Source organism: Antrostomus carolinensis, unplaced genomic scaffold (genome assembly GCF_000700745.2).
Source record: "Antrostomus carolinensis isolate BGI_N321 unplaced genomic scaffold, ASM70074v2 scaffold19134, whole genome shotgun sequence".
Taxonomy (NCBI): domain Eukaryota; kingdom Metazoa; phylum Chordata; class Aves; order Caprimulgiformes; family Caprimulgidae; genus Antrostomus; species Antrostomus carolinensis.
Genome location: NW_010313046.1, coordinates 8,580 through 26,299, shown reverse-complemented (window position 1 = coordinate 26,299; position 17,720 = coordinate 8,580). Strand labels below are relative to the sequence as shown.

Here is a 17,720-nt window from a genome sequence, read left to right as displayed (position 1 = left end):
CATTCTGTGGAAGCCAACTATTTCTGGGCATGGCTGAGATATCTGGATAATTCATTGAGGTTTCTGGATTCCTCTCCCATGGTCAAATGTAAATGTTAGTTGTTGCAGTGTCTGTTTTTTAAGATTTAGCTCCAAATCACAGAGATTTCCTTTGGTCTTTTAGAAGATCCCAGCTGTTACTATTGAAGGCATGTGAACTATCTCAAAGCATTTAAGCAAAGATAGAAAAGGCACCTCTGCTCCTTTGGAAATTGTGTGCATTCCTATTTATACATCTTGAAGAATTAACAGTAGTTGGGAGAATCTATTTTCCAAACTGCAAGAGCTAAATTAAGTCTCTTCTTCATTTCATCATTTAGATGTACCAAAAATAACCATTCCCAGTCTGCCAGGGTTTCCCAGACCACTGGTATTTTTTAGATACATGTCTGCTTTTCCCCTAGTATCTAGCAGAGAGATGGGGAATGAGCAGGAGAAAGGCAGTACATTGACTCCTTCACACAGTGCTCACCTTAACAGAGTCAGGGAAAAGAATCATATGTTTTTACTTAAGGCTAAAAACAGATTGCTGTGTATCCTGCCCCAAAGACAAGAAGAAAGCAGAGAAATATCCTTTGCACCCTGCTAACAAGCTACTTATTAAGTAACAGTGTATTCCAGGGCAACTAACAGAGTTATTGACAGGAGCTTAATCAATTAATAATATTCCTTGTTTGTCTTACAATTCTTATCTAACACCTCTCTTTGTAATGACTTAGGAATACATTTAACTCTGATCTAGACCTCAAAATTTCTCATTTCTACAAAATACTACCTGTAAGGCAATTAAGTTAGGAAAATAGTCCCCCAAATTTAGTCACAGTCTGTAGCTGTTACATATTGCTGTTTGCTAGCTTATTTGTAATTACTGCCATTTTTTTTTAATACAAATCATGTTTAAACATCTTACTGCAGAGAATCTCTTTCAGTATTTACAGAAAAATAATTTAAACAACCAAACAGACTTTCCATCTTTTTTACTACTTGTTTTTCTTACCAACGGCACTCAGTGTGAACACTGACCTGGACTCTTTTGAGCCATTTTCATATTCTGATTTTTATGCACTAGCTAGTTGTTGAACTTCTCAGTGTTGTGAAAAATATTTAAATTAATTAAAACTCATACAGAATTTTGTGTAAAGTGATATATGTATAAAGAATATTAAAGATACTTAATATAGAAAAGATTGGAGTAGTCAATGAATGAGTAAACAACACTAATTATTTTCTTCTAATGTATTTTAAGCCTCTTTAATATCTAAATGATCCAGATATACTGCTTTGTTTTCCGAAACACAATCAGTTGTGCTGTCATGTACAAACATTAGTTGATGTTAAACACAACATTTAAAAACTTCAGCCATCCATTCAAGGACCAGCAGCTATACCATATGGCCACAAATAGCAAATAATTTCTTCATGTAGTAATGTGGTAAGTACTTAGGAATAATAAATATGTCTAGAAATTAGAAGCCAGTTGGGAAAACACACAAGGAAGATGCATTTTCTGTTGAGTCCATTTGAAACCAGTAGTGCTGTTAGTTTGCTGAAGTGATAGATTTCACTGGAAAATTAATGTGCAACCTTGACAATTTCTATTAACTAACAAAATATTATTTACTATTTCATAGGTCATCTGCTGGCTAATTGGCATTGAAGCTATCAGGCTTAACAAAGGCCAGTGTGTTAAAAACCTATTTTTCCTCTCTTCTCAAACTGCTATGTCATATTTATTCCTATCACAATTAGCTTAGAACCTGGACATAGTGTAGTGTAATTTGTGTTAGATTGTACTTTTTGCTTGAGGTAGGGTCACAGGAAATGTCTTGCTTGAAGACTGGCCTTCTTATCTCAGAGTGGAGCAATAACAAAAAGGGATAGATGAACTATATCCTATCCTATCTCACCTTAAAACAGTGAAGTTGAAAGGAGACAAATTCAGAACTGATAAAAAGAAGATACATGTAAAGGCAGAGCCTGCAGGACTCACTGAAGCACGTGGCACTGAACCTAGTGAGACTGTACTGTTTAGAGGTGCCAAACATTTCTAGAACATCTGGAATTATGGTAGGTAACAGAACTTTCCCTGAAACCTAAACTTGCACTTTCAGAACTAAAGCTGATCTCTATCATCTATGCAGCCAAGAACTTTCTTTTTTTCCCACAGCTGCTTTCTGAATGCACCTTCCGCCGCCTTCTACAGTGTCAAGGAAGACATAGGTCCTGAGCTGTATGTCTCAGTTTGTATGTATGTTCCCCAGGCATAGCTTCACCTGGCATTTTTGGTGTTTCTAGTGACCGCTAAAACTGTGAAATCAAACCAAACAATGACCACAGCACAGTGTGATCAACAGACCTCACAAAACTACAGACGGTAATTGTACAGAAAATCACACTGCATTGAAAGGTTTGAACATCACAATACTACAAATGAAAATTAGTGATGGAAAATCCAGGGTTTAAATGATAGACAGAAGTTTTCTTAGGAAGGGACAAGCAACTTTGGAAGTACCCTTCCACAACAGAACATGAAACATGCTGAAACCGCCACCCTTCTCTCTCCTGGTTCCAGAGCTGGCATGGACATTCAACAGTTTGTAGCACCATTTCCTTACCATCCCACCTAGAATAATTTTCTAAAGTTTAATCTTAATCATGTTCCTTTTAAAGGCAGGAAGAAAGGAGTTGGTATATCAGGCCTCCTAGCAGTATCATCTTTCTCCCTTTAGCATTCACAGAACTCTGACCAAGAAATGCCAGCCAGCTTATTCAATTTTTTTTGCTACAAAATGATGCATTCTTGCTCTCTGGAGAGTGCCTCTAGTGTAGTCTTCCCTGATCATACCACAAAAACTGCCTCAGTCCAGTGATTTTCAAACTGTGCTCTGTAGACCAATGGGAGCCCACAGACTGCATCGATTAGGGAAAAATTACCTGAAAAAAAAAGCAAGTTAATATATATTCCTCAAAAGCCTATCTGAGTGCCATTTCGATGGAGAAACACATCTTCGTTGGAAAAAGTTCAGGGATCAATGAGTGAACAAATATCCTAATCTGGTATTCGCTATCAGTAAACTCATAACCCACCGCAGAAACCTGAGCAGCTAAGCTTGACAACATTGTGTTATGTCCCTTTTCACTGATCCAGAAACAGACATAGTGAGAAACAGGGGTTTGATCAAAATGACATGGGCAGTTGCTAGCAAAGATGGGAAAAGAACTAGTCAGCTGACTTCAAATTGTCTCCTCCTGTTTTAAAAAACAAAATCCTCTTTTTTTTTTTTTTTTCCTTTCAAGCATTTCTACTTGTAGAAAAGACACAGATCTCTGCTGTAAAATCACATTATTGCACTGGGATTGAAAGCAGTCCTTCATGAATTCCCTTCATTTCTTCAAGAAACCCCTGCTCTAGTGGAGTGCTTTTCCTCCAGCAGGATTTTCTTTCATCTGCACCAATTTAAATGTTCAGACTTCTAGGACATAAGGGGAAAAAAAGCTTCCAGCATGACTCAGTTATAGGAAGTTTGTTTTTCTTTGTCTAGTTAGGCTTCCTCCTGCCTGTGCAATATTTGGTTCACTCAGCTTTAATATGAACATTTTCATTTAAAGAAATAAAAACTGCCAAATTTTTGTATAAACCCTCTGGTTTATGTAACCCAGCTTAGATAAGACACTTGGTTACACTTGAGACACACAAAAGACATTCGCTCTGCCTGCACATGGGGCTTTACACAAGAGGCTTGTTTCACACATGGGGAATCTAGTTCTAGTTCTGTTGGCACCTGTGCTATTTTGCTCTGATGTCAACACAGGCGTAGCAGGTAACAAGATGTCATATTGGTCAGTTGTGCACGTGAACAAGTCTTAATTCACAAAACACTTCAGTTGAGTATAAGAAGCAACTTGCTTACTCAATTTTTATGCCAGTGGCCACCTACAAAGGTACAAGGGCAGTATTGTACACATTTGTCTACAGTGTGATTTCCACATGGCAAGAGGAAAATCTCCAGTCTTTACATGCTAGGACCAAACTGCATTGCCTGTGCAGCTGGAGGAGGTGAGGACAGTACCAGAAATAAAGCTGATTAAAACCTCTCATCTTCATTTTTGCATTTTGAATCAGCTCTGCCACTTTTCATAACTTGTTTCTTGCCTTTCTGTGCACAGATGACATCTATACATTGCTTGTCATCATAGTACGTAAATTGCTGTGGCTGTGATATGCCCACAAAGAAACTGGGTAAGAGAACTTACCCTTTTTTCCCCCAAAGAAAACAATTTCATGACATAAAGGAAAGCTGGCTCTCCCTGTAGCCTTGCTGCTTGCATAAGCCTCCTACCATAAGCAGAGTGAAGTCTGATTACTGGTGAAACCTCTAAGGACATAGATCTAATACACCATTGGAAGAGGTTTTGAGATTCAGCAGCTGTTTATCAGTGGCTGATTTTCCACACTTTCTCAAGATCACTTACACTATGTGAAAACATGCAACCACTTAGATGTGGTACTGCTTCTTTCTTATCTAAATGATACATCAGGTGTAGCACACTGGAAAAACAGGCCCTTGGAGCAGGGTAATGTTGAACTGATGTACCAACATGGTACTGGGGAGCATTACACAGCTGGTCTTGTCTTTTTCCAGAAGAAATCTGAAGCTAGGTTTCTAGCAATAAAACAGTTAAGAAAACATGGCATCTTTCAGTAAGTACAGAAGAGAACATTTTGCAGCAATGGTATTTATACTGGGCCAGGCTGATCTTAAAGTAATTGATGTAAAACAGGAGTAGCAACATGGAATTATTCTGGATTTGCACTGGAATAAATGAGATCACAATCTGGCCTAAACTACTAATGGGAACTATAACCCTAACCACATATGAATGCAGTTACACCATGGAGTCCTTCATTACACTTTATGGACACTGACTTCACAGTAAACTGGCTGGCACCCAGATAAAACCAGATGGAGTGAAATCTGGCCCATTAAACCTTGCCATAAATATATTCCTTACACACTAAATGTTATTGGACACAAAATAGAGATGGAAAGATTAGAAGGAAACCACATCATCCCCCTACTCAATGCAAGGTTGTTCCCCGTGCTCCATGTTTCAAAGCTTTTGTTCATTTTGGTTTTTAACGACTCCAGTGAAAGAGCTTCTACCGCTGACCTTGGAAAGCTGTGTTACAATCCAATCAGGCCTCCAGTCTCAATTTATGTCCTCTGAACTCAAAGGCAGAATGTAACAGTTTAATCACTTTATGTTGGGAAAACAAAGCTGGGGTGCACAGCCAGTGGTGGGCCTGCCATAAGTGAGATGTTTATGTTCATAGGAAACAGCTATGTATTAATGCTCAACAGCAATATATTGGAAAAAATAGAGTCTCCTGACTTATAGAAACCTCCCAAGAGATGACAATGAGTGTAACATGTTGATTCCAACTGACAACCTAAGACAGTCAATCTGTCTTTTATCACTCAGATGTGTTTACTTGCTGATACTTGTATTACCAGCCTAGGCATCATCACAGGAACTCAAGGAAAACTTCTGTCCAGTGTGCAGCAGACAAACACTGGACTATATCATCAGTATGGTGGAAAATAATAAAAAACATACTGCAATGTCCTTTACTCTTATCTGGGAAATGAGTGGGTTCTGATCATTCTCTATCTGAAAGGGAATAATAGCAGATGAAGCTCGGAGACAGGGCACAAAAACAACAGACAACCTGAAAAAATACTATACAAGAGAGAGATAAATGCTCACTTGAAGAACACATTGTCACAAGCTATCCAGAGCAAGCCTCTAAATGGATTTAAAAAGTAATGAAAGGGTAATTAGATGAGCTGAAGTAACAATAGACAGGATTGTTGGTTCCCCCATACACGCCCAGAGCAGTATAAACTCATCTGCTTCCGAGAGTAAGCAGAGCTCAGACCAAAGGAGGGAAGAGAAAAATTTCTCATATAGACAGGCTATAGAGAGGACTTGGCACTTTTTCTTTAAAAAAAAAAAAAGCTGGAGTTGGCCCATGTAGAAACCAGAGGATAGACAAGCTGGTCTAATGTAATGCAGTTCGTGTATGCCTGTGTCATTTTGTGAAGGACATTCCTCTTCTAGCTGTTAGCAGAACAGAGCCTATCATCCACAATTAAGGTGTGCAGATTCAATCAGTAGCTAACAGTAACTCAGTTAGTATACCTAAAATGTGAAAAACACAGGCCAAATTCTACCCCCATCAGATCTGTACACCTGCTAAAGTCACCCAGATCTTGCAAGCACACATCAGGGCAGAATTTGTGTTCCTTGTCTACACAATAACACTGACAACAGGTCACATTTCCATACAGATCCAGGCTAATTTGACTTTGTAAAAGATATTCCAAAAGTGGTAGAGCCTAGAACTCAGATATACTAATTTACAAGTCACATCCTCTTTGGCAGTCTATTGGTCAGTTGTTGATGATCAGAAATTTCAGCCAGAGTCTTAACTGCAAGTCCCTTTCAAAGCCAAAGAGACAGTGATGGTTTTTTTACTCAGACTCACAAATCTGATAAGAGAGCTGATTCAGCTAACATAAAGGAGTAAGAGTCCATCAAAGCTGCTAGAAACAGTAACTTCTTTTCTTTTAGCATATGAGCTCTGATTTTTTTAGTGCTTAAAGATTTCTCACTCAATGAAGTAGTTGTTACTTCTGTATTTCCATTGTACTGTACAGACACCAGCAAATCAAATACAGCCAAGAAAACTGTTTGCAAAACAATAACTTTGTTCCCAACTCTTTGCAAATTAATACTGCATGTGCATTCATTTCACTATTTTATTTCCTCAAAAATAGATTGACAAGGGCTAGGTTGAGTTTTCAAAACTTACAACCCACTCAGACTTTCGTAAACATTTTATATTTTTTTGCAAAGCATCTATTATAAATTATTGTAAACAGTGATTTCTTGTAAACTCAAAAAGAAATGGATACAAGTGAACTATGTTCCCCTTCTTTACCCAACCTGCCCAGTCCCTTGGTGGCGTCTGTCTGCACAGCTCTAATTATGAGAAGTCATGTGCCGAGATAAATGATGGCGTTCTCGGAAGTACTCATGACAAATGGGACATGACAGCTTCTCCTCTCGTCTCCTCTTGCACTGGGATTCAGTTGAGGAGTACTCTTTTTTGTGATGTGACCGCATGTGGAAGACTAAATCAGATGTCATGCGAAAGGATAGGTTGCATTTGGCACACCAGTTCTGAGCAGCCACTCCAAAGGATGTGAAGGTGGGGGGAAGAAGAGTCAAGGAAGAGGAGGAGGAGGAAGAAGTGTTTGTTGTGTTTTGTAACTGTCCTCCTGCTTGTTTGGGCCATGGTTCCGAGGTATATGGGAAAACATTGCTCCGAGTGATGCTTGTCTGCAGCATCTGAGCATTACACAAATCACTGACAAAGAACTTGGAATTGAGAAGAGTGCTGCAGCACATGATGTCTGTAGTGGCAATGAAGCCAGACAGCTCCCCCAGGCTCTTTGGTGACTCACTCATGGGATGAGAAGAATTTATTGCAGCTCTTTCTGTTAGACATTTACTGGGTTTGGTGAAAGCACTTTTCTGTTCTCCTCGAGCTCTGTCAGGCCACACAAAGGAGAATGCACTACCGGAGGAGTTCAGCAACACTTCCTTTGATACCTGCTCTTTACCAAGTGGCACTGTGCCATCCCCCTCTTCTGGTTCCTTCAGTCTCTCACTCCTCAGCTTCTCCTTCATCCTCCTGACCTCAGTGAAAGCACTCTCCTTCTGCTCTAAAGCTTCCTTCCTAGCTGACTGCCTCCCTGAGCTAAGCTTCCAGAAAGAACCAGCCAATGCTGGTCCAACCTCTTCCTTGCCCCCACAGTTATGTTCCTCACTCAAATTGTTGGTTTTCTCCAACAGCACTGTTTTCCTGCTTCTGTTGTTCTCAGCCTCTTCCAATTTTGGTCTGTTTTCTCCTGTGAGACCATGGGCACCATCTTTACAAGCTGCCATTTTGACCTCTAGATCCCTTGCCAGGCTGTGGAAATTCGTGGTCTGCTCAGGTGAGTTGCTCTTTTCAGTCTTAGGGTACTGGAAATTTCTCCATAGCAGGGCACTCTTCTCTGGGACACATAAGAAGCGGACATGGGAGAGATAGGAATGTTCACATTTAAAGACTCGGTCGCATTCTTGGCATCTCAACTCTGCAGAAACAGACAACAGATGATGAGTTTTGCAAAGTTAGAATCATGGATGGATGCAGATCCTGACCCTGTTATTGACACAAACGAAAAACCAGAAACATCTCTTGTGTCATACAAGATTGCACATGGTAAAGCTAATGCCAGTACAGCACCAGGTCCCTTGCTGCTATGGAAAATGAGTCACTCCATGTGTTACTTGAGGGGAAATGCTTTCATCTAGACTCTCAAGCCACATCTGTATCATGTAAAATGGCCAGTACACAATGGTCTAGATAAAACCATACGGACTTTACACAATTTGAAGTCTGAACACAGATTTGGGTCTACATTTCCTAAGTAAGTCACTGGCTTTATTACAGGCTGAATGTTAAATCCTATATATCCAAGTGTTTTAGACCTGGACTCAAAGGTTTTGACATGACCCTCTCTTTTCTCCACAGGATACACTGAAAATTTAATACCTTTCACAGATCATCTGACAACAATGCATGAAGCCCTTATGCCCATTTGGCAAACTGCTATATGCCTCAAGGCACAGATGCCTGTGGCACAGAAAATAATGTTCAAAGTGAAACAATGCCAGTGATGGGGAGGAGGAATGGGGAACATGCATTGGCACGACAGTTTCCTTCCGGCCTTCGGATGTACTGCATCTCTGCTTCATTGGGATGATTGATTGCCCGTGAACAGATGCTACATAATTCAGTGACCAAGACACATATTGCACTCCTTAACCTTTATAAACAGTATCCATGCTACACTATTTCATAGCACACGGCAGTTTTTAAATGCAAATGACAGACAGCACCTGAGGCCTGGGATACACAGGGAAGTTCATACATTGGCTGGGTAGAACTACAAATCCCTAATTTCTAGGCCCTACATATCTTAGATCATTTCTGAAACTACAGAAACTTAAATTTTTATAAGAAAATAAGGCTGCTGATTTGGGGGGAACACTCTTCTGTTAGCTGACCAGCTAAGGATTTAGGCAGGTTTTATTTTCTGTATTACAAGATCACCACAGTTCCAGACTCACTTCAGTCTTCAGTGACCCCTGCAGTCAACAGTTTGGTACTTACCATTCTGGGGACTCTGAGCTTTTATCTCATTGAATCCCAAGAGTCTGGAAAGTTCCTCATCATACCAGACAAGTAGCTCTTCATTTTTGTTGATTTTCCTGGTAGAGCGATAATATAACTGACTGTTTTCTAAGTAAGCTTCCAAGTTCTGCTCCTTGCTATTGGCAGCTGCTTGTACAAGTCTCATCCAATGCAGTCCTGTAGGACCGTGCACAGATGTAACGTCTACCTGTGAGACAGGACACAAAAAAGGGAAGTTTCAGGTCTTGGGACCCAAAATAGATTTCCATCAAATTTAAGAACAAAGCCTGTTTTCCACCTCACACAAAGCCAATATGCCAAAGCTGTGAGCCCAATTCATAAGCCAGTGTGACCAAATCCAAAGTCATTGTAGGGAGAATGCTTCCCTGGCATGAGTGCTGAGAGCTCTGGGAATACAGCTGCATGGAAGGGAGAAGGGATCACTGATGTTCTCATGTAACTTCTCATGGCAATGCCAGGGCTGGTACATTGGGCACTCTACAGCCCACCCATGGCAAGGATGCTGTCCTCTGCCTGATGCAGGTCGTCCCATGGGACTGTGTCATGTGGGGATCACAGAGGTACAGAAGGTGTGCTCCTCTGTAAATAGGAGTCTCAGTCCCATGGGAAAACAGGATATGAGTGAGGAGAGGTGCAAGTGCTGTGGTCTGAGGGGTGTGAAATGTACAGACCCTGATCAGTGCAGTGTGAGCTCATAAATGGACACACACTCTGGGCAGTTGCATGTAGAGTTTTTCACTGACATAAAAGGATATGGATCAGAAGGTGTAAGAATAACCTTGGTTGTTTGATTCAACACCCCAAGTAGACAACATCTGCATATATAACTGTTTGGATAAATTACATAAAAATTAGATTTTAATAAATGCAACTAAATAGTACTTATGTGATCCCTTTCTTTTTTCAGAAATAAAATTATATATTCCTATTTCTGCCTTTGATAAATCAATTACATTCATTTCAAGGTACCTAAACAGATAAAAACTCACCAGATGAATATTTTTCATTAAATTATTTCTGAGAGTAGCGAGGGGTTGATTTACTTTCAGTATGTGTGTATTCAGAAATACCAAACAGATTAAGTTAAAAAATGTTGCTTAAGCTGCAAGGTCAGGCACTCAGAAGTTAAAAAAATAATATTAAGTCTACTGCTCAAATTAAATTTCCCTTCTGTGTGTATATTACAACATAGTCCTCAGTCACATATAGTACTTTTTCCTCAGGACCCCCCTCATGTAGTCACAGGTTGATTATGCTCAGGAAATAATATAAAACATTTGGCTTTGTCTTCCTCATTCAGTGTGTGGCTCCCATCTTAGTTATTTCATTGCATTTGCTCTGAATATGGAATTATTTATTTCTTTATTAGGCTTTTCCTTGGTGTTCACCACAGCAGATCTGTGTCCTCTGCAGTATTTGAAAGATGGGGAAGATGTCTGCAGCTTGGAGGCTGAAACACAGGGCAATCAAGGGCAACATTTACATGCATAAAAAGCCTCAACTAATTTTTGAAGCACTAGGTTATTGTTTAGAAAGGAAGAAGTTTGGAAATGAAGAATGTCTAATAATGACAAGTATGATCTAAATTTCACCCCAAGCAATTGCAGGGCAGCCATTCATTGGTGTTCTGTATCAGAAACAGTATTTTGGCTATTTATTTCTCTGTTTTTAACTCTCTCTGACTATTACCTACCATGAAAAGTATGACCACGTTAGTAGCTTTAATACAAGAAAGAAACATAAAGAAAGAGACCATTAGGATAAGAGTTAATTAGTGTAAGGGAGAAGATAAATTAGCATGCCCTGTAACTGGTTCTCTCTAAATGCCATGGTAATTAACTATGATTGAGAAATACAAAACTCTGACAGTGACATGAGCACACCCACCCACACACAGTGGTTGTAACTAATAGCTATGACAGAGGATGACATTTATTAGTTTCTGTGTTTCAGAAATACTGAGTGTCCACCCGGCGCTCTAAGCAAAGTCAAAGGGAACACAGCTCCTCCAGGAACCAGGTCTCCTGGGAAAGAGGTCACAGAGCTTAAAGGTAGGGAGAAGCAAAGGACAGAATATAAGACCTGGGTGCTGTCTACTGGAAGCATGTGCCAGCTTTAGGAGTTTTTTTTAGTAGTGTTTAGAGACAATAAAAACCCTGCAAGTCCACCCTTTATGAAGATGGGAATGCCTCAGATGAGCCCTTGGCACCCATATATGAGCTAAAAACTTCGCAGCCCAACAGGCTCAATCACAGCTGGGCTATGGAGGCAATCTGTCTTCCTTGATAGAGGCTGGAGGAGAAGGGAGACAATAAGACTCTTCCTTGGAACCCAGAGTCAAACCCACAAGAAGCTGTAAGGAGCACAGGAATTCAGTGGGACAGACAACTTTGTAACGGGATGGTTTGCTTTGCTGGGGTAAACAATCAGCTGAAAAGAACCACCTATGCCAATGGTTGCCAAGGCATTTTCTTTGCCCAAGCATACAAACTGGCCCAAGGAGTTCAAATTAGGGTCTCCAAGAGGATGAGAGAAAAAAAATAGAGCTCCCTTTTGGACTAAACATAAAAGCCCAAGATGAGGAATCCCTTGTTAGAAACAGTATTCCCTGAAGTCTTGCAGGAGCGCTGCCAAAATATGATGAACGTGAACCTCAGCTGCAAATAATCCACCTTGCCAAACTATTCCTTTGTGTATTCTGTTTGTGCCACAGCCAGCATACCAAAACTCATTTCTTGTTTTGCACCTCAGTGCCATGATAACAACATATTATCATGATTGAATTGTTAATTGTCTACACACAGAGTTAGGAGCTTAACAATAGTTCCTGTTTTCTGAAAGATTTACTTTTAGTTATGAGTAGCTAACAGGATATCGGGACCACTGATTGCATCTGAAACAGCTACCTGCACAGAATTTGATGCATTTACTGCCAAAAAGACAGAGATTTGAGACAACTCAGGCATCCAGTTTCATGGCTGAATAACAATTATTTAGCTCAAATGTAGCAAAACACTAAAGCCATCCCTGTGGAGGGCTCTTCCAATGTAGAACACCTTTGAGGCTCTTTCTTGAGTCTACAGTCATTCCAAAACTCCCAGGAGAAATACAGAAATATTCCATAAATAAAGCCTTGTTTCAGGAGAGATCTTTCTCCAAAGAGCTTATAGTTCTCCTGGAGTGCTGATAACACTGCACAAGCAAACTTGTGCCAGAGACTTGAACAAATAGTCAGAAAAAACCTGAAGCCTCTTTTTTCTTTCTTAATTTGTTTAAAGCAACAGTGTCAAACAAGTATCTCCCAACAGCTCCATCTTCCATATTCCATATTCCTTCAGAGCACAGAAATCTCAGGAGAACCTGGATCTCTCCCCGATCCATCCATGCCATATTATGTAGGAAATCTGTTTGCCTCACATTGTAAAACACTACCTCCCTGTCTTCATCTAGACCTATGGTGACTGAAATGCACTCCAAGACCCAGAAAGCCAAGATAAGAGACCACCATGAGAAATATGCATTGTCCAAATGAAAATGTTATGATAAAGAGTGGCTAGGAAAGAAAATTGTGAACAAGAGCTGGAGAGTTAACATTCTGTCACAGTTCCGGAGTGTCTGACTTTTCCTACATGACAATTCATTTTGTTTCACAGACATATCTCTGTGGCTTCTCTACACCAATTGAAAAGTGCAGCTGTAACACAGAGAGACATATCTAAGGTAATTTTGGGAGGTCCATGTACTAACAGCAATAAGTTGTGGTTGCCTGAAGACTGTGTGGACTAGTTGCCTGACTGATTATCTTCTACTGTTCATACAGCCTGTGCTGAGATCACTGCCATTGTGCTTTTACTTCACAGATAACTGAGCAAACTGGGTTAATGCTTGCTCAGATCCATCAGTACATGCTGCGAATGTACCACCTGCATGAATCAATGCAATGCTACAGTCTTCCCTCTCTGCTCTCACAGGGCTGTCACACCTCCTGATAAGCCTCCATTATCCTTTGTAAGGATGAAACCTGAGCATTAAGTTTCTTAACTGTTTGCCCCTCTTTCATCCTATTCCAGTCAGTGCTCATGCAGGTCACCAATCATCAGCATAGAAGTGGGACTTTGTATTCTTCGTGCAAAGGAAACCAAGGTCCCTCCAGTCTACAGCTCATACATCAGAAATGCACTGGCTGCCTCTCCCCTCTGAAGGAGCTGTTAGTTGTGCTGAACAAAACAAAAATCTACCCCTGTCTTAGAGATAGTGTAATCCTTTTTTATATGAGTAACATTAAATGTTGCTTTCTCCTACCTTAAAGACATAGTGGACGTTCCGTCTATCAGAACATTTGAGAGCAATAAATGCTACGGTGTCCAGCAAGGTGTTCTGGAGCACGCATGGTCCAAAAACAACTTCTTCAGGAATGTCTTGTGTAGTATGAACAGTAGCCAGTATGTCTGGAAAATGGTGATGTAGAAGTTTGTTGTCACTTGTCCAAAGGAATTTAGGCAAAGATGTACGTTCCATCATAAACCTGTGAAATAAACAAGAAATCTCATTTGGAATAGAGATGGAAATGGAAAGACACTTCACTACTTAAAAGATAAAGACTTCCAGGAGCTGTAGGTGAATTGTAAGAGCATGCCAAGACATTGTTGGTTACAGAGTTTACAGCTCTATTAACATCCAGTTCAGAAAGAGAAAAACTAGTTTGCACTAAACCAAAAACTTAGATTTGTAGACCAGTCAGTTATTCTTTTCTGGAACAAGCAGACACTCCAAGAGTTCAGCTCCTGCTACACTGCTACTCTCTGCAGCCAGGAATAAGAATCTTTGGGAAGGAACAGTAAGCAAAATTTTCAGTCAGTAGAACTCAGCATATTCTTGTTCAGCATTTTCCCAGATATCCTTCTTATTTATTATTGGTAGTGTGTAGAAGTGTGAAGAAGGATGGAGAAGGAAAATGACAGGAGAAAAAACAACCATTTTTTTTTTAAATGCATTTTGAAAAAGCCATGCTTTTTGATTTGGAAAAACAACATCAGTCTAGTTCCTGGTTAAGCAGGTACAAAAACAGGAATAGCCAGAGTCCTGAGTCTATTCAACCTGAATGTACAAAATCTCTGAAGAGTGACAAAAGGATTATTTTCATCCCATCTCAAAATATATGTGAGATCTTACTTATCTGTTGTCATTGGGAAAACTGAATCAGATTATGACTCTTTGCATGATGATACTCTTAGCATAATGTTAGGAGAGATTGCTGTGCTTAGGGGCTGAATTTTCTTGCCCTGAATGTAGAATATTACATTTTTCAGAGCAGAGGCAACTTATGCAACATGAGCCACAATCTGAGAACTCTGTATACAGCAAGGAGGCAGATTTGAGTTATTTGTCATTCTAAGCTTCTCTAGGTTTTTAATAAAGATATTGCCATCTCCAGCTCCCAGCTGGAGGTCATGGAAAAACCCTCATTTATGCCATCAAGAGCTGGATCAGGTCCATTAAGCAGGGAAAATTAAAGAGCACAGCAACAAGCCCTGAAGAGGCCTTAGCCTAATAAATACTGAGATAGAAGAGCTGAAGATCCAGTCTAATCTTTCTCACTCTCTGCCAACAGAATTGATTTGTTACTCACTGACTCATGACTTAAACTGAAGTGATATAAAGTGCTCAGGAGAGTTGCACTGAGTTAACTAAATCAATTTGTAAATCAGCATAGTTAATTCAGTATAATTTCTTCCTGGTAGGCAAGGTCTAAGGCCCTACCCTGAAAACATTAAAATACATGGTTACTTATGCAGTAAGGAGTAAACATCTGAAGGATGAAGGCCTAAAACAGACAACCAAGGCAAAGAGTGGGAGGTAAAAGGATAAAAAAGGGTCAGATGGTTTGTCAGAGATTACTCACTAAAAGGAGGATAGACCGGGTCTCTGCTTTCTGTTACTGATGAGTTTCATTGCCAATAAGCTTCTAAAGTTACTATTGGTGCAAGAACGGAATGATGGGATCTACGTGTGCATTTGTACAATATAATAGGATCTACCTAAATCCATACAACATATTCATATATATGTGTGTCTTTCCAGTTAAACTATACCAATTTTTAATAAATGGAAACAGTCACGGTATATTTATTTTAAATAATACAGAAAAAAAATAAAAGTTCCAAGCCATTAGAAGATAAATTTGATATCTGAAATGCTTAAAAGTCTCTCCAAATAATAAAAAGTTTAGAAATAGATTATAACCTGAGCCAGTTCCTTTTCCAAAGAATTCACATTCAGGGAATTCCTAATCTCTTCTGACATTATTTTACTTACCCACTTATGACCCTGGAAGGCAACTTCTCTCACTAAGATTTCCCTTTCTCTGAAATTCATCTGAATTTCTTCATGTAAACTAGGAGACTGCTGTGCCTTGGCACACTGGTGTGACTCCAGAGAAAAGAGGAATCCAGGGCCTTTAAAGCTGACTTTTCAGTGGGGAAGGATGCTGGATTTGAGCACACACATTTCTCCTAGGAAGAGAGTGGGTGTTACCTGTGTGCAGCCAGAAATCTCAGCCAAAGCACCTGATACCAGGGTCCAAAGAAGTAGCTCCCTTCCAGCTAGCTACTGCTGCCTGCTACTTTCTCCTGCTTCGGTGGTTTCAGAGCTACCATAAGCTCAACCCTAACACAAACTATTTCTCCAAAGACTGAAAACATGTGGATACCAAGAAAAAGTGTAAGACTGATGTGTAACAGCACCACCTGGTGATTCCTGCAGTGATAAACATCCCAAAGAAAGATGCACGAAGGCACAGGACACGCTGTTGCCCCACTGTTGCACCACTCTGGTTTTGTGATCTGCAAGACGGATCTGCAACCATCAGCTCCCAGAGCACACCCGCAGCTCACACCTCCAACTCGGACAGCTCTTCTGACCTCCTTGGTGAAAGTCTCAACAGTTCCCAGCAATGTGCGTGCTGCTTGCTGTGCTGCCTACTCCCTTGCTCCAAACCCTGAATACAGAAGGGCTTCTACACACCCAAAGGGAAGGCCAGGAACTAATTAGTCCCTGGGACACTGGAGTCTGCCTGTACGCACTGTCCCACAGGTCTCCCCACAGGCTAATCCTCCCTTCTGGGGAGCAGAGGGGAAGCTATCACTCCCCATTAGAAACACTACCCTATGGCAAATGTATCTGACCCTAGGACAAATAAATCAATATTTATTTTCCAGCAAATAAATCCATATGTGCACATCTTCAGTTCCATTTAATTCTTCTAGATTGATGGGGTGGGGGAAATGCAGCTTAACAAGGAATATCAGATATTTTCTGACTAATGCATCTTTCCCCTATCCAAACTCAAGCATCCCTCAAACTCAATATGTCATTATGGATTATTGCTTGTGAATTTGATTATGACTTGTGAATTTGCCAAAGATCTGTAATAGGTAACAAAAATCCCCCAAACCTACAGGCATAAAGGTCAAAATCTCAAAGTGACAGCTATGGTCACACTCAACGCTTGCACAGAAGAGTCAACTTCCTGAAAAGTTATGAAAAGGATGTACTGTGCGTACACAGCAAATGGGTTTATCATGGTCAGCCTTGTGAAAAGCTTTTGGCATGGGCAGATCAACCTCTTCAAATAATTTGTCAAATGCACCATCTAGTGTAACATGTCAGTATAACACAGTGTCCCAAGGCAGTGACAGCAGGATAGCCCCCGAGTCCCTGGTGTTGTTAGCCTGTTGCATCACTGGAGCTTCTGAGCACCATGTCAGGCATGAATTGCTTCTCTGATGAATGGGTCATTCTCTCTGCTACCCTCTGCTCAAACAGGAGGTTAGGTGCTTTGAAAGATACTGGGTTTTTTATAGGGTCCAGTCAGGGTTATGTCAGGAAGGGAGTGTAATTTAAATGTACAGTGTTCTCTTTTTGAAACAGAGAAAGTAGGCTGAAGATGTGCTGCTGGAACTCAGAGTGGAGAGTGGCGACACTTGGCAACATGTTTAGAAGGAAAAAGGCAGATCTTTTTTTCTATAGTCTCCAAATAGTGTCAAAGTGACAAAGTCAAAGAAAGCTTTTCCCTCTGTATGGATAAGCTTTCCACTTGAGTTACACAGGCAGGTTCATCAGCTGAAGGGTAACAACGAGCTGGAGTGACTGTATGGTTTCAAAAATGAGCTGCTACCTCCACAAAGGGATGTGCTGCATCCTGTGGGCTTTCCAACCTGTGCCAGCACTTGCTCAGAGATCTCCATTGCGAAGTGCAGATTCATCCACGGGACAGTACTGGAACAAGTCCTGCCTCCTGCACAGGTGATGGGTGGTAAGGTGGTTCTCCGCTGTCTGAAGCCCTTATCTT

At 40.5% G+C, this 17,720-nt stretch overlaps 1 protein-coding gene across 1 annotated transcript; it reads right to left on the bottom strand.

Annotated features, from left to right (window-relative positions):
• Positions 1-6,855: 6,855 nt before the first annotated feature.
• ZNF488 (zinc finger protein 488) lies at positions 6,856-13,894 on the bottom strand. Its single transcript, XM_010167222.1, has 3 exons — positions 13,673-13,894; positions 9,329-9,557; positions 6,856-8,246 (listed from the first exon to the last, which is right to left on the bottom strand). The coding sequence occupies exons 1-3, from the start codon at positions 13,889-13,891 to the stop codon at positions 7,087-7,089; spliced, it is 1,608 nt and encodes a 535-aa protein (XP_010165524.1). The 5' UTR covers positions 13,892-13,894; the 3' UTR covers positions 6,856-7,086.
• Positions 13,895-17,720: the final 3,826 nt, after the last annotated feature.

Excerpts from the sequence above, each read along its gene's own strand:
- ZNF488 (XM_010167222.1), bottom strand. The coding sequence starts at position 13,891 with ATGATGGAACGTACATCTTTGCCTAAATTCCTTTGGACAAGTGACAAC. Across the intron at positions 9,558-13,672 it reads ACGTCCACTATGTCTTTAAG|GTAGACGTTACATCTGTGCA; the intron begins GTAGGAGAAAGC and ends CCTGTCTCACAG. Across the intron at positions 8,247-9,328 it reads AGCTCAGAGTCCCCAGAATG|AGTTGAGATGCCAAGAATGC; the intron begins GTAAGTACCAAA and ends CTGTTTCTGCAG.